Source organism: Canis lupus, chromosome 22, assembly GCF_048164855.1.
Source record: "Canis lupus baileyi chromosome 22, mCanLup2.hap1, whole genome shotgun sequence".
Taxonomy (NCBI): domain Eukaryota; kingdom Metazoa; phylum Chordata; class Mammalia; order Carnivora; family Canidae; genus Canis; species Canis lupus.
The window spans coordinates 27,091,892-27,112,354 of record NC_132859.1 but is presented as its reverse complement, the minus strand read 5'-3'; the positions used below and the strand labels follow the sequence as shown (position 1 = coordinate 27,112,354).

General features: G+C 35.0%; 1 protein-coding gene and 1 long non-coding RNA gene across 26 annotated transcripts in view; one reads left to right on the top strand and one right to left on the bottom strand.

Moving 5' to 3' along the window:
• The window catches only part of TBC1D5 (TBC1 domain family member 5), a 546,849-nt gene that overhangs the window by 285,119 nt on the left and 241,267 nt on the right, over positions 1-20,463 (top strand). For all 21 annotated transcript variants that reach the window (XM_072792900.1, XM_072792895.1, XM_072792888.1 and 18 more), the window contains 4 exons: positions 15,448-15,556; positions 17,046-17,135; positions 17,229-17,303; positions 18,424-18,491. In XM_072792900.1, coding sequence (XP_072649001.1) covers positions 15,448-15,556; positions 17,046-17,135; positions 17,229-17,303; positions 18,424-18,491 — 342 coding nt within the window. The remainder of the gene's footprint in view (positions 1-15,447; positions 15,557-17,045; positions 17,136-17,228; positions 17,304-18,423; positions 18,492-20,463) is intronic.
• LOC140614080 (uncharacterized) overlaps positions 1-20,463 on the bottom strand; it is a 121,364-nt gene that overhangs the window by 3,923 nt on the left and 96,978 nt on the right. For 4 of the 5 annotated variants that reach the window (XR_012014969.1, XR_012014971.1, XR_012014970.1 and 1 more), the window contains 2 exons: positions 15,611-16,027; positions 9,720-9,786 (listed from right to left, as the gene is read on the bottom strand). This is a non-coding gene — a long non-coding RNA (uncharacterized lncRNA). The remainder of the gene's footprint in view (positions 1-9,719; positions 9,787-15,610; positions 16,028-20,463) is intronic. The other variant, XR_012014972.1, reaches the window with a different exon arrangement.

Genomic DNA, 20,463 nt, shown 5'->3' with positions numbered 1-20,463 from the left:
ATTACCTCATTTAAGACTTAGGTTATGTAGCAACAAATCCATGTTAAAATACACTGGTTAAATAGTCAATTTAGAGAAAACTCAGACCAGTTATTGGCATTCTCTGGGAAACTCAGAATATTGCTTAATTTTCAGACATCATCTTGGCGTTGTAAAAATGTCATAGGATAGAAAATAAGTCATTGTAGATTATTTTTAAATAAATTTGTATATTTAACTGTGATTTTCTAGATTCTAGTACACAGTAGTAAATAATGTAGTCTACCCTAATCACTTTTAAATTTAATTTCACATGGTACCATTTCTGGGTATATTTTCCCAAGCTGTGCCACTAGGAAAAATGTATTATCCTGTGAATTTTAACAATTGGATAATTTACAAATAATACTTCGTAAATGAAGGGTTGACTCCAGGAGAGACAGTTCAAAATAGTAACAACGAATGGTGGTTCTGTTATAACTTATCACCAATAAACAAAGATTATAATAGTTAGAAACACTGCTGTTGAATTAAAAAAACAAAGGTAGTTGGACGCAGAAGGGATTGCAAAGTACTAATGCATGTCTTTTGAATTAGTAAATCCTACAACTGGGATAGTAGGGGGCTTGAGACTTGAAAAATTTATAAAGACCTTAAATATATGTAAAGTATACATTGTTTATATTTTTTAAATTAAGTAATAGCCATTTTTTGGCTTCCTATTTTTTTCCTTTTTTAATTTTTTTTTTAATTTTTATTTATGATAGTCACACAGAGAGAGAAAGAGAGGCAGAGACATAGGCAGAGGGAGAAGCAGGCTCCATGCACCGGGAGCCCGATGTGGGATTCGATCCCGGGTCTCCAGGATCGCGCCCTGGGCCAAAGGCAGGCGCCAAACCGCTGCGCCACCCAGGGTTCCCCCTATTTTTTTCCTTTTAAGAAATAATATATTTCATATTTTAAAAGAACTTTTGTTGCAGAAATAAAGGGAATCTTATTAGCTCTAAATTGGGTGCTGTTTATTAGTTTCTTAATACTAACCTGAGCTTCTGAAATTGCCTCCCTTTTTCAATATGGTGTGTTCTATAGCCCACAGTTTTGTTTTGTTTTGTTTTAAGATTTTATTTATTTATTCATGACAGACACAGAGAGAGAGAGAGAGAGAGAGAGGCAGAGACACAGGCAGAGGGGGAAGCAAGCTCCATGCAGGGAGCCCTGTGTGAGACTCAATCCTGGGACTCCAGGATCATGCCCTAGGCCGAAGGCAAGCGCCAAACTGCTGAGCCACCCAGGGATTCCCTATAGCCCACAGGGTTAAAGGCTGTTTTGAAATTGATAAAAAGTTTTCAAGGAAATTATATATTTGGTTTGGCTTTTTGAATCTAAAGTTAATTCTTTTCTTGAATAATAAAAATACATTAATTTGAATATTGTTTAGTCATTGAGTAAACTTTAAAAATTAGGCTCACAGCTTTTATGTATCCGATTCACATGTAATCAGTAATTTGAGAGAATTTGGAAAATATCTTTCTATCATTTACATTTATTTCTAGTATAATGCCTTTTTTTCCCCGTTTGTATGCAAGTGGGTCTTATGTGTCTTGAAACAACCATGAAGTAGTAATTCAAAATATTAGTAGAGATCATAGAGCAAAAGCATACTTTGGATTTAAAATTTAGAAATCTGGGTTCCGGTTCTAAGAGTGATAGAAGTTTGTTACTCTGTTATATTTAAGAATATAGGGGCAGCCCTGGTGGCTCAGCGGTTTAGCGCCGCCTTCAGCCCAGGGCCTGATCCTGGAGACCTGGGATCGAGTCCCACATTGGGCTCCCTGCGTGGAGCCTGTTCCTCCCTCTGCCTGTGTCTCTGCCTCTCTCTCTCTTTCTCTGTGTGTCTCTCATGAATAAATAAATAAAATCTTAAAAAAAAAAAAAAAGGATATAGTCATAGAATCAATTTAATTGCTGAATGTTGTACTATTAATCTGTTCAGGCTGCTATAACCTATCACAGATTAGATGGTTTATAAACAACAGATATTTATATCTCACAGTTCTGGAGACTAGGAAATTCAAGATTAAGGAGACTAAGAAGTCCAAGATATGTGGTCCACTAAGAGCCCATTCCCGGTTCTCTATCTTTTCTCAGTATTATCACATAGCAGGGGAGCCAGAGAGCTCTCTGAGGCACTAGTTGCATTGCCCACCCCCAAATACTCATCACATCTGGGTGTTGGGGTTTAACATACGAATTGAATTGAGGGAGTTAGGAGGACATTCATTTCATAGCATATACTAAAGATATACTACATAGCATATACTACATAGCATATACTAAAGATAATAGAGACTAACCTAAATTTCCATCCTGCTCTTCCACCACCCAGTCCTTTGAAGGTCCTGAGCCCTTGCCATTTTATTCTCCCAGGGTAGCATAGCTTATTAGTAGATGAGAAAAGCTTTTTGGGATTCCTAAAGCATTGCTTTTCTCACTTTTTGTTGCCTGTGTTTTGTTGAGACTATATGTAACTATATCATATAAACTCTATAAGTTTTTAAGAATAAATACATGATTCAGGGAAACAATTTGGAAAAAACAGAGAAAAAAGGATGACTAAAGATTATATCTTAGCCCTACCACTTACTGACTTTGTGACCTTAGGCAAGATAATTAACCTCTCTGATTCCTAATTACCTTATTTGTAAAATTGGAATGTTAACAGCTCGGGCAGCCCGGGTGGCTCAGCGGTTTAGTGCTGCCTTCAGCCCAGGGCCTGATCCTGGAGACCCTGGATGGAGTCCCACGTGGGGCTCCCTGCATGGAGCCTGCTTCTCCCTCTGCCTGTGTCTCTGCGCCTCTCTCTCTCTCTCTTTCTCTCTTTCTCTGTATTTCTCATGACTAAATAAATAAAATTTTTTAAAGGAATATTAACAGCTCCTATATTGTAGAGTTGTAGGGAGCATACCTACAAATGTATAGAACACTTGGCCTAGTCATCTAACACATATTAAATAACAAATACTAGTTTCTACACCTTTCTCTTCTCTCTTTTCTGAGATTTCCTTTAAGTTTTAACCAACTTTTTCATCAATTAGAATTGTCCTTTGTCTCAGAAAAGTATTTTTAAAATTCTGTGCAGTTCTAAAGTGGCAGTAAATGAGTATTTAAGGATTGGATCTACAGTTATTTTTAAAAGATCAAATCTATAAATATCTACAGTTATCTATAGATTGTATAGGAAGAATATTTATAAAATCCATGCTTATTTAACCTGACAGTCTTATTATCAAACTTTCTTCTCATTTTCATATTTGTTGAAATAGCACCACAACCTTTATAGTTAAATGATAATTTCAGAGAGCACAAAATATGTAACCTTTGCATTTTCCAGAAACCAAAACCAAAATAATACCTTTTATTCATATCTCCATAATGAAGCTATATTTGAGAGAAGGAGACAAAAACCACACTTGAATGTATCTTCTTGAAGTAACTTTATTATTTTTTTATGATAGTAGAACTGGTCAGTAGGTTATGTTTTTCTGTAATATACAACTGTCTGAACTAATTATTGATCATTTAAGCCTCCGAAAATGTTACCTTCCATTTAACTAATTAACTGGCTTGTTTGCATTTACAGCCTTACATTAACATAACCTAAACTGACTTGAGTATACATGTTAGTTTGAATTCCTTTGCTTCAGAAGCCCCTTCAAGCCCTTTTTATTATCTGTAGCCAAGCTCTAGGGGAAAAATTTTTTTCGTATTTGTTTATTTACATAGTCAGCTGCAAGCTCCAGTCATCCAAGGCTGTGTAAATATTTATCTTTGAAAAGACAGGCATACATTTGAAATATGAGAATAAGCTGCTCTGAGTCAGTCATCACTGAGAGTCCCTTCCCCTGGACATACTTCTGTTTTCCCCTGGTGCTCCCAGTTGAAATGTACCCCTGTCAGCCCCATGAGTCACTATTTGTAGTATACATTAGCATGCTGGACTTTTTAAGTATGATAGTGAAACAGACAAAGTCAATTAACTATTTGGTCAATAATGTTGAAGAGTATTACTGGATCTGTAATTTGAGAAAATAATATAAGAAGTATAGTTTAAAAGTGGAAAATTATAAATCTTCTTAAACATTTTACAGATCTCTTATTTATTTACTTTGTCGTTATATAGTTAGCTCTACATAAGACTTAATTATTGATTTTTGATTTGACGAACAATTTATAAGCCTCAAAGGTACACTTTGAAGCTGGAATTTTCACAGAATATTTTAATAGAGATTGATACTCAGTATTTGTCTATTTTCTCTATCAAAATTACCTTGCATTCTGAGGGAAAGCTGGCAGTGGTTAGTAACCCTATTTTTCATTTTTTTCTAGAGCTTCCATTAGTGTTTTTCTCATATTTGTTTATATATATTTGGTTCAAGAAAGCTAACAAATCTTCAGTCATTCTGCAAATCTTTATTGTACACTATAGGCAAGCCAGTACGCTAAACCTCCAAGATCCAAAGAGGAATAAAACACACCTCACTTATCAACTAGGAGGAGGGACAGACATGGAAGCAACTAATGTGGATGATGACCAATGTTATAATGGGGACATTTTACTAAGAACTAGAGGAGTACCAGATGGGGTAATTAAAATTGAGGGATGAGAGAAGTGTTGGTTACAGGGAAGATATATCTACTGGACACCGTAGAGGGGATAGGACTTTTCTATGAGGTAAACAACATGAATAAAGGTAGTCTTAATTTTCTGTTAACAATGAGTTCTTTTGGGGCAGGGGGCGGGGGCGGAACACTGTTAGAATGGTTAGATTCAATTGACCTTATGTTTGTTAGTGACAAAATTATGCCCCTAATTATAAAAGACAACTAAAGTGGACCTTACAATAGGAGTATTTACATATATCTGTTGTTGAGTATTATACATATATGTGTTGACATTGCTATTACATTGAACTAGTATTTTGGTAGTATTTACAGATTTAGGTTTTAGTATATCATAGGTGTTTGATATATTTAAATACATGAGCAAAAAATTTAGCGTGGAGTTGAAAATGAGAATCTTTAAATCACAAAATTATATGAAATAGTTGATAATGATACAATTGAGAATGAATATTATGTGCTTAGAAATAGGGAAAAAATCAATAAAGCAGCTATGGAATAAAAAATAGCCTGCTAATGAGAGAATATTTGAAATTTAAAAGAAGTCCTAGTATCATCTGAACATATGGACATAGTTTTCATTTCATGATTATAGATGCAATGTTCTGAGATAGATATAGTAGTTTAGCTGGTTGACATATTTCAAGGATTTTCAAAAATTGAATTTCAAGCTATTTGTTCAGATTAGAAAAGTAATTCAGATGACAAGCCCAAGTCTCTGAACCCATTTGAAGCAAAAACAGGATAGTTGAACATTCTTAACTCTCATTCCAGTTTTTTAATGTGCTTCTAGATCTTAAAATTATGTTGAGCAACAGAGCTCTACTGTCATTGAACCAGGCACAGACTTCTTGTTATGTAGATTTTGTTCAGTGTACAGTAAGAGTTTGTAATTACATTTGTTTGCTTGCCCCTTCCCCACCTGACCATGTGGCCAAACCCAGAGCCTCCTTCTCTCTTTTAATATTCTGATTATGTGTAGGTTGAACATGAGTATTTTTTTCCTACTTGAGAGATCAAGTAGAAGGTTGAGGAAGTGGAATAAATAAAGCCATGGTTTTATTGGCTTTTTTTTTTTTTTTAACTGTTCCCATCCCTGTTTTTCTCACTGTCACCTGGACTGTTGATGGGCCCTAGGGAAGGGCAGCCCATTTTCCTACCTTTCCTGCTATGTCTAGGTACCATTCCTAATCATAATATTTTTTAAAAGCTCTGGAGAAAAAATGAGAGTTTTTCTTGTGCTAATTTTCAATTTAATAGTAGTGTTCCATGTGACAGCTTTATGGAAACATCTCTTTGGTTCATGTAAGGATATCTGTGGACATACAGTTAAAGATTTTGTGGCATCCGTTTGGATATATCTGAATTATTGAGCATATGGTTAACAATAGAAAAAAGTAACAAAAGGCCCTTTATAAAGTCAGGACTAGATTTGGGTTCTCTTGAAATAGATGAATTTTCAGAAAACATAAAATTTCATCATTGGAGAATACTTCTGCCTAAGACAGGACTTTTATGAAACATATTTTTAATCTGGACAAGGAAGTTCATCTTCCACTGTGATGCAGAACAACTATTTTTTAAAAATCAGTAATAAAAATATTCCCACTGGTGTTCTATCCTACATAGGAAACAGTACAGACTCAAATTAGGTGTCCATACCCTGATTTCTTCACTTTAGTGTCTTCTCTCAACCCTTTATCCCCCACCCACTATATTCAGTATTCAGAAGAAGGGATTTTTCCTTTTTTTTCTTTGAGATAAGATAGATAGTTAAGGAAAGACGCCAAAGAGGATACACATGCATTCTCCCCTATGACACCTGCCAACAGTAGCATATAGCTTCATTATGATACATGTACATTGTGGTTTTGACCCTCTCCCTGTAGGGAGAAGGCTGCCATGACAATTCCAACATATGGGGCCAAACCCCACCTCCCAGGACCACCCACCCCCTCCACTGGTAGGAGGAATCCCTTAGATGATTGGAAGCAGCCTCAGTCAGATACCACCCTAGCTGTGACCCATAACCTATGCAAGCATGAAGAGGAAAGAGAAAAGATGATCTGACTCCCTGAAACATTTGCCACCCCTGGGCCTGCCCCCTCTCCCACCTTGAGAAGATGCTTTTGCTTTAACTGCTAGTAAATGCTTGCTTAAGAGTTTGGCTCTGAATTCTGTCTTGGCTGATCCCCCAAGGCCTAAGGCCAGAGAATGGGATTCGCTGCTGACCTTTGGATACAAAAGTGACATATCCGTTATTTATAGGTCAAATTTCTAATAACTTCAACCATTTAGAATATAACCAGAAACTTAGAAATAGGAGGAAAATATTAGAACAGGCAGAATGTTTGTTTATTAAGGTATGTTTAGGCATGGGAGAGCCCTGCAAGTCCTTATTCTCAGTCTTCACATTTTTTAAAAATTAAAAATGATAGTGCTAATTTATGATGTTGAAATAGGCTAGAATATATGACAGCTTAAAGTCTAGTTTGTTGTCTTTATTTTAAAAAAGACACACTGAGCAAGCGACAGGGGTGTAGATTTAGGATTTTTAAAAGCTAATGTATAATCATTATACAAATTGGTAGCCGATAGCCGGATAATGATAGTCATGAGAAAGATGCCACTAAAAACAGAATGGAAAACTCTAAAAGCAAAGCAGTGTGGAGTTATTTTATTTTATTTTATTATTTTTTTTTAAAGATTTTATTTATTCATGAGAGACACAGAGAGAGGGAAGCAGAGACACAGGCAGAGGGAGAAGCAGGCTCCATGCAGGGAGCCCGACGTGGGACTCAATCCCGGGTCTCCAGGATCATGCCCTGGGTGGAAGGCAGACGCTAAACCGCTCAGCCACCCAGGCGTCCCAAGTATGGAGTTATTTAATGCAGGGCCAAAAGCTATACATTTTCCAAATGTATACCACATCTGGACAAAAATTTCTTTCAGGCTTAGAAATACTATGATACTCTCAACATTTTTGTGTTGCAAAAAAAAAAAAAAATCACTTATGTGGCATACATTGATCTTTCATTATGTTGGATATATGGGGTATTCAAGCATGGGATTTTTTATAGTAGTGAGTTTTTTTCTTTTAAATTATATATAAGTGAGATTTTCTGGTGGCCCTTGGATGAGATTTCCTTACCTTTTCAGAGGCCTGTGTGAAATTATTTTCTTAGGTACATTAATCCAAACAAATTATAAAGTACATAATGTCCATATTGACTTAAAATTGGTTTATCACATGACTCATTTTCAGTTAACATTTTCATATCCTGGATCTTTGAGCCAGTCTAATATTGGGGTCATATTAGGCTCATGATTCAAATCTTGGGTCTGGTTCTTGCCAGCATTGATTATTTTTGGCAACTTACAGATCCATCACTTCATCACTAAAGATTTACTTCCCTGACTTTTATTTGTATGTATAAGAAAAGGGAGGTGAGAGGAAGCAAGGGGCAGAGGGTGGTGATAGAGACAGAGAAACATATAGACAAGGAAGGACAAGCAGATAGAGACCAAAAAGAAAAAAATATCTATCACATTTATATCTGATCTTATTAGCACCATTCATTTAGAATTGTCTACTGTGTTACCTCTCTTATGGAACCGTCTTGATTTTTTGACTAGCTACATTGTTTAACTTTTAAAGTGTGTCTGTCTTCTTTCCCCAGTAACACTATATGTGATACAGATCATGTGTATATTTATATCTCTTGAAACTTTTTATAGTTGTTACTTTAAAAATCAAATGTATCTATGAATAGTTTATTATCCTAAAACACTTTTGAGTTTTGATGTTCAATATAGAAACATTTAGTTGGCATGAGTCCATTTAAGTTTAGATTTAAATTAATTAAAATATGTAGTTATTTGCACTAGCCATATTTCAACAGCTTAGTAGCTACATGTGATTGATTGCTATATTGGACAGATATAGAATATTACTATTATCTCCGTTCTATTGGATATTGCTTATCTACAAATTAACAAATGCTGGATTCAGTTATACTCCATTCAGATCTTTTAAAGAGAAAGTATTATTTGAAGCATACATGTATTTCCATGTGTGTAATACCCTATAAGTCAACCCGGTCTTTTTTTTTTTTTTTTTAAGATATTTAATGGGGTTGTTTTTTGTTTTAAAGATTTTATTTATTCATGAGAGACAGAGAGAGAGAGAGAGAGAGAGAGAGGCAAAGACAGGCAGAGGGAGAAGCAGGCCCCATGCAGGGAGCCCAACGTAGGACTCGATCCCGGGTCTCCAGGGTCACACCCTGAGCCCAAGGCAAGCTCCAAGCCGCTGAGCCACCTAGGGACCCCCCATCAACCCAGTCTTGAAAAACATGGTTTATGAAATAAGATTGACTTTTAATGAAGACAACAGAGTTTGCTAAATAAATGTCTGTCTCTAGATTACTGGAGAATAATTTGTTCTCAATTCTGTAAGCATTTGCTTCATAGTACTGTTTACATTGTAGACGGTGGCAAATTCTGTATCACATGGAAAGTTAGATATCAAGTGCATGCTAGTTTCACAAATAGCAAGGTGAATGTGGTGCAGTGGGGATGTGAAGAAGGTGGGGGAGGTCTTCAGGAAGGTTTACAAAGCATTAATTATATAAGAAATATCAGTTAACTAAGGAATATAAAACACATTCGTTTTAGATGACTTCATAGAGACAGTTTGGTACAGGATCCTTTTCTCCCTTCGTTTCTAAATGCTGAACCCTTGATTAGTAGTATAATGACCTTTATTGTATACTTAACTTTTTATAACCTTGTGATACAGCTCTTAAAAATTTCTTTTCTAAGGGTATGTTTATTGACTTTACCTATTTAATATGACCTTTGAATTTAGAAGCTCTTAAACATTATATTTTGAAGAGAATGATATATTTTTTTAAAAAAAAATATTATCTGACAGTCCAAAACTGTTGCTAACTCAGTTCTTTGTGTCCTTGTGGATATTGAGGTGAGAGTTCAAAATTTCTCAGTTCAGAGTTCAATCCAAACCCAAATCAAAACATTATCATAAATTAATTTTAACAAACCTCCATACAGTGAACTATTTGTTGCCTTTGTTTCAATGGAGCCTCATCACGTGAGAATACATTTCACCTAGACATAAGAGAGAAATCCATTTGAAGCTTGTGAGTAATTGTGCATTCTGTTTTTATATTTATTTATATATGTATAAGTGATGTGCCCTGATGTTTCGTTATGGAGGAAAAAAGCTTTAAATAAAAGTAAGTTTTTAAAAATTCCTGATACAGGAAGCAGAAAAGCCAGTACAGTTTCTAATTGCCTTTTAGAGTCTCTGAGTTCCCTCATTACCTGTGATTTAAGCTAAAAATGAGGTAATTATAGATAACATCAGTGTTTATCTGGTTGATCTTGGCACCTGCAGTCCTAATGTTGTAGCTTACCCATATCTGGTGCGCCACACTTTACAGTCTGATGCTGACATACCTAATTTACACTTCTCATATTTCCATTGATTTTTAAGTTAGATGTTCCTTGTTCTATTTGAATAGTATTTTTAAAATCATTCCTTTAAGATGACATTAAAATATATACTCTCTTAGTTGGAATATTAGATTTATGGTACAGTCCTTTCATTAGTAGAAATTTTTCACTAATATATTTCTATACAAATTTAAAATTTATTCTGTCTTTTTACCTATATATTTGGTAAAGCAGTTATAGTTATTAATATGGCAATTTCTTTCAGATTTTGGTATGCACTTCAGGTTCATAAAATTGTATAAACATTTTTACATCAGATTTAGTTTTCTTGTGCTTTTTCACTTTGAAATATTCTGTGTGTCTAACTCTGATCTTATTTTGCATAAAGATCACCTTTGTTTGGCTCTGGCCTTTAATGCTCCTATTTCTAGTCAAATCTCAAAAAACAAGATGATCAAAGGCTAGTTGACCTTGTAAACTACAGGACCATCTCTGCAGAGCTCCTTGACCACATCTCCCTCTATGATCTCCCTTCCCTGTGACCTGTTGAACTTCCCCCTGGTGACTGTCCCATTCCTTCAGCAGTTTATCAGTGAGCACCAGAGTAGCATCTCTTAACCAAGTATTGGAGTTCTTGAGTCCTAGATTTTATGTGGTCTCTGAACTATTTTCAGTCATTGTAGTTGTTTGGGTTTCTTTAGTTAGTCCCATAAAGACATTGCTGCCTTCCCAGGTAGTGCTTGAAAATGGGGTTAGAAACCATCATATAAAATATACAGTATAAAATTATTTTCTCTAGCGTGTCATCATTTATGACAATTTAGAAATTTTCAGTCCAGAATTGCCACATAATCAAGTAATTTATGCATTATTTAGGTTACAAAAGTATTTAAACAATTACATTTAGAAGGTGCTAACTAGTTTTATACTAATTTTATGTGTGTATCTTAGGAAAATACTACATTAAAATATATAATTAGAAATAGAGAGCTCCTAATGATCATCAGCTATATTTATTCACTACATACTCTAGTTGATTGCCATGTCAAAAAAAAAAAAAAAATACAAAAAACATTGCCAAGGATTTGCTTACCTAAATAGGTGTTCTTTGGCAGAGGAGCGAAGCGGGGGAGGGGAGGAGATCTCAATTGCTGCTGCAAAAGTTGATTTCATGTTCTGAGAAATGACTGCAACACTCATGGCCTACATTGAAATTTTTTGTCACAGTGTTCTTCTTTGAGGAGCATATGGTAGCTTCAGAATCCTTTTTGACACAGTGCTTCCAAGGCAGCCACTACCAGTCCATTAACAGTAGTCCGTTAACATTAATGTTAATGTCCATTAACATTAGCTAGAGAAATAAACCAGTTTCTCTGCCTTTCCCTGCGTAGATGCTGGTTGTTTTTAGGGACCCAGTGCCTGCAAGGCATAGTGATTGCCACTAGATGGAACTAGTGCTTTGGCCTTAAAGCCCAAGTATGTCTAATCTGTTCCATTTGAGGCCTTTATACACCTAAATACCCCACGTTGTTTTTAACCACTCATAGCAGCTGTTGAGTTAGTTTCTCAGTCCAACTGGTGAAAACTTATCTCTGTACCCTTGTACTTGATGTTCAAAAACTAGAAATCTCAGGAAGAAAATAAAAGGTCATATTCTTGTCTCGCCTTGTTGCCAGAGACCATTTTTGTCCTTTGATGTCTGTAGTATTATATTTCCCTTTTAGTGTTGCTTCCATGTTATTCCAGGAAGATACTTTACCTAATTCTCTTTTTTTTCCTTACTCAATTTTTCTGAGTCTTAGTTTCCTCATTGGTAGAGAGGGATTAAGAATACACATCCAGGAGAGTTGTTGTAAAGATTAAAAGTGATTTACTTAAAATATTATATTTTTAAATATATATGGATTTTTTTTGGAATTTTAATAGCATCATTGCCAGGTTTGGGCTATTACAGGCATACTGTATGCTTTTTTAAAAATATAAGACAAAGTTTAGGAACTACTTTTCCTTTATTTTTGTTAACTGAAAAATTCCACCACTGACTTGTCAATAACAGTATTCTTTGCCCATGTCTTGATCTGAATTCAGGAGTAGTTCACCATTCATATTTATGATTGTAAAAACCTTTTATTTTGGTTTGGCTCCCCTCAAAGAGCTAAATTATTCAACATTTTGTCCTCAATGGACTGTTTAAGCTCTGCAGCCCAGCTCTTGCAGTAGGTAGCCTTTGAGTACCTGCAGTGCTGCTAATATTTTCTATACTCAGTTTTAATTTTTAGGTATAAAACTTGTTCTGCTTTCTCTGCACTGCCAAGAGTACTTTGCCTTCACCAGAATATTAATGGTTTACAGATCCATCTACCTCTTTAACTTCATGCTTTCTCTAATCTGAGTGCTAAGCATATAGTAGGAACTGTCACTTGTGTTTACTCTATATCACTGTTTACTAATGAAACACAATGCCATAGAAGAACAAGACAATGAATTATCTTGTGGCCTTCGTATTCCTCTGTTGTTAGGTTTCTTCATCAGTTTGAGGCTTTAAGCCTTAATTGGAACTCTAAGTACACTGAATAAATTGAGATGATTGTGAATTCCAAAGATAATGTTTCCATTTCACATGCCCCAGTCTCCTGTTCTGTCTACCGACACTGTAATCAAGGCCCAGGGTCTTATTTAAGCTAACAAATAATTATCCTTCATTACATAAGTAGTATGTAACTTGACCTTAAAAGGCTGTGTAACTTGACAAGATGGCAATGAATCTAGCCACCAGCTGTGTCTACCTTTATACTGTCCTGGTACCTGAGAATAGAAGCTGATTTTGGAAGAGACTGGGGGAGTCCTTGCCTCACACTTCCCTCTCTATCTGGAACGTTTTGGTGGTTTTGGGCCATGGAACTGCATTGTCTTGCACAAATTTTGATTCCCTTTGGGTTCAGAATCTATTTAAAATATGCACTTTTTGCTTGCAGACCACAGGCTATTTAGACATACTTAACATTTTCTGAGATGTACTCATTGCTTATCTTATCTTTGAGTACGGCTAAAACTGGATAAAAACAAAACCTGAATATGAGACATGGATGATATATGTAAGATTGTTGGGAAATAGATAATGTATTTAAAATACTATAGGTATTACAAATGGACTAATGTGATTTAAAAAAAAAAAACAAGATTTCAGTAAAGATTTCTTTGAACTCGAAGCAGCAAAGAATTAAGCATGAAAACAATGGAAAGATCATCAGGAGAAAATAAATGTTAGATTTAAATTAATATACAAATTAAAAAGCTTCACTGTGTTGAAAATCAAGATATTGTGTTAAAAAGTATATGTGTGTGGCAAACAAAGATGTGAAATTTTTTAATGTATAAAAAACTCTTTTGAGCGACTAATAAGCCACACTAAGATAAGAGCGATATTGTAGTTATTATTAACAATAATACTAATTTTTTAAAAATGTTATGATATTCTAGATATGCTTCTGAGGATTTGCATGTATTTTAATCCTTATAATAATTCTTTGAGGTAGATACTATTATTTCATTTTACAGGTGAGGAAACAGAGGCACAGGGACATTAAGTAACTTGCCCAGTGAGTAGGTAGTAAATTGTGTGTTTCTGTGAAAATGAAAGTGTGGTTCTGTGTCCATTCTCTTAACCATTATCCTATGGTGCTTAAAATAGGCAAAGGACAAGAAAGGAAATTTTTATTAAGAACTAAAATGACTCAAAAAGATGAAAAATTTTCACTTTCACTAATAACACAAATGCAAATTAACATAAAAGTGAAGTGAAGTATTATTTTCTCTTAAAAATGGAGTGTTGAGTGAGAAATTTTCACGGACTGGTGGTAGGAATGTATTTCTTCAGTATGGAGCTGGAGTGCTTGTCTCATTTGACATACTTAGCCACTAGCCTCTCCTGGCAGAAGGCTTGGGGATCAATGCTACAAGGCTGAGCTGGAAGTTCTCCTGCTTGTGGAAGTCAGGAATGTGCCATTGCCTTGGTCACCCTTCTGGAAAACTCTGGAGAAGGTATCCCACAGTCAGGTTTTTGTTTTGTTTTGTTTTAAGATTTCATTTATTTATAAGAGACACAGAGAGAGCGAGAAGCAGGCTCCATGCAGGGAGCCTGATGGTGGGACTCGATCCCGGGACTCCAGAATCACAGTCAGGTTTTTAAACTGTAAATATGCAGTTGGTTGCGTTACTGGCTCTAAGATAACATAGTGTGCAACGCTGTCTTTTCTCAAAATGAGTAGGGTTTGGCCAGTGACAACTGCATGTATGTATAGGAGGATGGTTTGTTTTAAAGGCTTTCTTTTGAGGAAGTCCCTCTGAAGAAGATTGCCAGGGTTTCAGCTTTGATAATAAGTTTTACATGATAAGTTTTTTGTGGCATTATGAAATCTGAGAGAAATTTCATGAAGCTGCGCTCAATAGCCTCAACTGTTGACAAATGATTCTTGATGTTTAGTTTGGTACAAGATGCAGGGAATATAGGTCTCCTTCCTTTATTCAAACTCAGTAAATGGTTTGGGACAATTAATTTCCAATTGTTTCCCAGTAGAGCAGATTTACTTGTATATTAATGAGGCACAGGTGTTAGGCCCCTGGTGTCTGCGTGCCTGGGAGGCATATTTCAGTTGTTTATCTACTCAGCCATAGGTACTGCAAGGTACTCAAGCTTGCCTTTAACAGTTTTTACAGTGAGGCTTTTTAATTTTTTGATGTTTTTTTCAAATTTGCCTGCACCTGTTAAAATTTTAAAACTGATCATGTAGAAAGAAGTTGCAGAGATTTCAATAGTAAATAGCACTAAAAGTTAAAGAAAGTAGTCTATTATATTCAACTCTGCAGCCTGACACTAAAGAGAAATGGGTTCATTTAAACAGATATTTCATGTGAGAAGTTAATATAATTAATGGTATCCTTTTTTGTTATGTATTTTTGGAGCGGGCATGTCTTTGTCAATGGCTAAAGCAGTCATATATTTATATTAATATTCATATTTTTTCTTGTTTCACTGAACTGCGCTACCAGCATTTTAGAGGAGATGGAATAGCCTCCTTAGACATTATGAATTTCAGTAGCTGGCATAATTATAGCGATCTACATATTCATTAAATCTACAGAAGAACTGTGTCCAAAAAGACAGCCATGCGTTCAGAAACAGTACACAACTAAATATATACGTTTTAAAAGTTGCATTTCTTAGACTTATTTAAAATTAATTTCCTGTAGCATTCCTCTCCAAGCAGAGAATTTTAACAAAAGGATCCCTATGCTTTGGTTTCTTGCATATAGGAAAGAATGGGAAGAACTATTTGTAAACAACAATTACTTGGCAACAATAAGGCAGAAGGGGATTAATGGGCAGCTGAGAAGCAGCAGGTTCCGCAGCATTTGCTGGAAGGTAAGAAGAAAATATTTATTTACAGTTTGTGGTTGCAGTATATCAACACATTACCTGATGCCCTGGGAGATTACCCATGCAGGGGATCACTGAATTTTCCAGGAGACTTGACTCTCGATTTTTTGGCCATCCAAGTTTATCTTTCATAGGACATTTACTAATAAGGTTGAACCACCTTAGTCCCGAATAACTGGTGATGGTAAAAGAGTTATTTGAAATAACTGTTCTTTCATCTCATTTGATGGAGCAGAATTCAAAGCAACACCTTTGAATATGTTCCCCAGAAGCTTCTGCAGAAATCCTTGAAGCCAGGCAGGAGCAGAGGGAGATTTACTTCCAGCTTCCCACTGTATCAAGTGCAGCCATTTAGTACCCCCCCCCCACCCCTTTGCCTCAGAAACAGCAGATGGAAAAGATTTCTCTCTCTCTCTCTCTCTCTCTCTCTCTCTCTCTCTCTTTTCCACTGGAAACCTAAAGTGAAGGACAGCAGGAAAGAGAAATGGAAAAAAATTAGGTCAATCTCTTAAGAGAAAGAGCCATTGATTACCAAAACTAGTAATAATCTGCAGTTATCTTTTGTAATTGCCTGGCAATATTGTCCCTTTTTGTTCTCTCAAAATGAATTAATTGAGGTTTAGATTTATTTCTGAAATGACTTCTATTGAAAGTTTTTTAGGTTTTATCTGCATAAATTGAACATAAAGAGTCTGTGCAAGTAAAGACAGTAAGAAACGCATGATGTATTAGACAGTTTTAGATTTAATAATTTAGAGTTAATAATTAAAATACATTTTTCTTCTGTTAGATGCAGGCAGCAAAGACAGGAGACCTGCTGCTAGAATATTTGTATACAAATATTCATGCCCCACCCCCCATTCCTTGTTGTTTAACTTTTAGTATCCTTCGTTTGCTAAAAATAAACTCAAATCCAGATTTATTTTATTGTCGTATTAAACTAAATTAAATCAAATTTGTCTTTCTAAAAATGCTTGTTATTTTCATAAGCCAATTGCCAGTTGTAAATTACATTTCTGCCATAAAAGAAATAACTTCACATCTGAAACCCTGCCCTCAGGTTGTTGTTCTCCATCCTTTACCTGCCTGTTTTAAGACAAATCTTAAAACTTGAAATTAATCATTGGACTTGGTGTCTGTCAATACCTGCATTAATATAAGACTGTAAAATGGGAATTATACTTGAACCTCAATGCATTCTTGTTCATTTTTAATATAAATGTGGAGAGGAGCTTGAGTCACTTCCATGGTGTACCTTTTGGGATCATGTTCATTTGGCCTTTGCTCAGTTTTTGAATTGTCCAAATATATATAAACATTCCGAAATATAATTTATTGGGAATTGGAATGATACAAATATGGAATACCATGAATATGAATATCACTTTCAATTTTCAGGTGGTTCTGTTTGGCATAGTTTTACATGTTACTTGTTAGGATTTTTACGGAAGTTTCCCCTTTTTTTTCTTGACAGCTATTTCTTTGTGTTCTTCCTCAAGATAAAAGCCAGTGGATAAGTAGAATTAAAGAATTAAGAGCATGGTATAGCAACATTAAAGAAATAGTAAGTTGTACTTTAATTAATGTAATTGTTTTCTTATGTATACTTTAAAGTCCAATAACTGATTTTTGTGTGTTTTCTTCCTTTCTTTGCCAGCACATCACAAACCCAAGGAAGGTTGTTGGCCAGCAAGATTTGATGATCAATAATCCCCTTTCACAGGATGAAGGGGTAAAGTTCATCTTTATTCATATTTCAGCTTCTTTTGCTCATAAGAATATGCTTAGGAGATTGCTTATCAATCACTGTGAAAGCAATGTTATTTCATGCCAACTAATTATTTGTTTTTTACTCTGTATATTATGTCTCTAAAACCTGATGGAAGTTATTCCATGTTGTGTTCACCCTGTGTTGTAGGAGGTTCACAATCTATTTTTGTTGAGTGGCACTATGGAGAAGTCCCAGGGGACCATAAGAACTCAGGGTAAAATAGGAGAGCATCAACAGGAGGATAGAACTGTTTTATCACGGTTGTAGTGGGTAATGGGGAGACTAGGAAAGCCTCCCTTGATAATAAAAATAGGTAAAGTTCACTTGGTGGGACTGATTGCCAGGAAGAAAAGTGAATATTTGTAGAGAGTCTATTAAAAAGTTTTTAAAGATAATGAAAAAGATCTGCCTATTCCCACTCATATTCCAGGAAAGACTAAGAATTACTTTAGAGGTGTTATTGCATAACTTCTTCAACTGCTGCTCTAATTTCTATTTTTTCACTAACAGAAATTATTTTCCAGCTCACATATAATATTAGCATGTTTTCCCTGATACATAAAGTTGTTATAATGTAGTCTACAGTAAAGCAACATAAAATATTAAGTAAATTTTAAGCTTTATTTAAATTCACATTTTAAAAAGTGCCTAAAAATTTGTTTGATCATAAAACCAAGCTTTGTAGAAAGCATTATCTTTCTTAGTGCATTGGGAATTCAGGTCAGGTTCAAGCTGAAACCAGTCGGCCTATGGCCCTGCTCTAATCCAAGCAGACCTTTCTGTTACTATAAGGGAGTTAGTGGATGTATAGCAGCAAAACTATCATTCACTTTACATAGATAATACAAAATTTTAAAATATATACGGTATTGTTACTGGGAAAAATTGATGTTAGTATAAGGGTGTGTTTCTGATATTAAGCTAGCTTTTAATAAAAATTATTTCAATTTCAGGCTTCCTTTCTGCATTGTAAAATAACTCAGAGAAGGATAAATGTGATCACTTAAATTATTAAATTGAGATCATAAAAGTCAAGCAAAGGTGTAAGATTATTTTAAATAGGTTGTTTTCCTCATTTCAGAGTCTTTGGAATAAATTTTTTCAAGATAAAGAACTTCGATCAATGATTGAACAAGATGTCAAAAGAACGTATGTAGAACCTTGAGTAATTCAAATTAGTGTTACCTCTTTGTAATTTTAGTAAAATACAGAATCCATAGAGGAGTTTTAATTGAATGCAATATTCACCTTGTGTTAATAAAAAAGTTATTTTAGCCATTTTTGATAGTAATGATTATTTTCTATTCTTAAAATGTAGATTTGTTTTCACTTTCACAATGTAAATTATAATATTGATAATCTTAATATTCATTTTTCAGTTTTCAACAATGATTTGAAATTCATGTGCTTTTGATTAAGTTATATTATGTGGTCCTAATATTGGTATTGCTAGAAAAATTTGTCTCTTGATTTATACCTTTGAATCCCTTTCTAACCAAATTACTTTTTAAATGGCAACTATTATTTTTACTGTCTTTATTTCCGTCTCTCTCAAAGTCATTCAGGTTTGCAAACCATTTCATTCAGTCTACTTATTATTTACCATGTGAAAGAATTGTTTACTTAGTACATGACTAATATACATGACTTTTATATATTGGGCTTCATCTTTCTGGGTCATGTAGTGAGAAGTACATGGAATTTGTGTGGGAGGGTCCTAGGATAAGTTTTAGCAACATATGCTATAATCTTAGACCTATTACTTTCAAGGAACAGCTTTCCTCCTTTTCTGTAAAATGCGGATAATAGTTAACCTCAAAGGATTGTTGAGGATTAATAAATGTACATTGTAATAAGAGTATTTAGATAGACTTGCACTTTTTTTTGAAGATTTATTCATCCTAGAGAAGAGAGAGAGAGAGTGTGTGTGTGTGTGTGTGCAGAAGAGAGGGTCAGAGGGAGAGAGAATCTCAAATGGACACAATGCTGAGCATGGAGCTCGATCTCATGACCCTGAGATCACAAACCTACATAATAACCTGATCCAAAACTAAGAGTCAGATGCTCAACTGACTCTACCACCCAGGTGCCCCTCGATATGTTAACACTTTAAGCCATAAACAGTTACATAAATGTCAGTAAATTTAGTCACTGGATCTGGTATGGGCCATGTATTTGCATAGTAATGGATATCCCTAGTGCCTTCTTCCAGGTCCTTCTGCAGCTTCTCCTGTGTGCCCCACTGCTAGTTCAACTCTAGCTAGACCTGTTACAAGGTCAAGGCCTCCGGCTCTCTGACATTCACCTCTTTCCAGGTCCCAAATACTGAATAATTAGATGACTGCTATTAAGGTCATACTACTTACTGAACAAATCAGATTTCTAGTTTAAAATGAAAATCAGTGGAGGGATGCCTGGCTGGCCTAGTCAGTAGAACATGTGACTCTTGATCATAGGTTTTGATCTCATGTTCCACATTGGGCCTAGAGCTTACTTTAAAAAATAAAAATGAAAACAGTGGAATTGTGGGTTCAGAGTATAACAGAACTCTACATTACTGGCATTGGTAGCAGGTTAGAGGGGTTGGGAGATATGGGGTCATTTTGATGAGTTGGGTTATCTAAATAACCAAGAGTAACCAATAATAGGGAAACTACTCTCAGAGGCATTGTGTGGCTTTGCTTGACCTCTCGTATACAGTTTCAGAAAGTAGAATGCCCTTATTTTGGTGTACAAGAGGCACTCAAACATTTGTTGGAAAAAAAAACAAAAAATGAATTTCCTCATCAGTCATGTAAGTAAGTATGTTATCAGTGGCAGTAAAACAGGCCTCTTAAAAACAAAATGCATAGTATATATCGTTAACCAAACAGTAAAGGTATCCCTTTAAAAAAAATTACCAGCCAGTTACCTTAGAAAATTTGACATTTATAAGGTACTACATGATCTAAAATCCATGATTTTCAATCCAGTCTGTAAGGTACCTCATGATATAATAGAAAAATAAAAGAAGAAATAGAGCTCAGTGAATGTTACATAGTGTCATTCATTTACTAGCATCTCTGATAAGAATTTTGTTTTTTACTGTATGTTTATTGAGTGTCTACTATGTCCCAGCCTT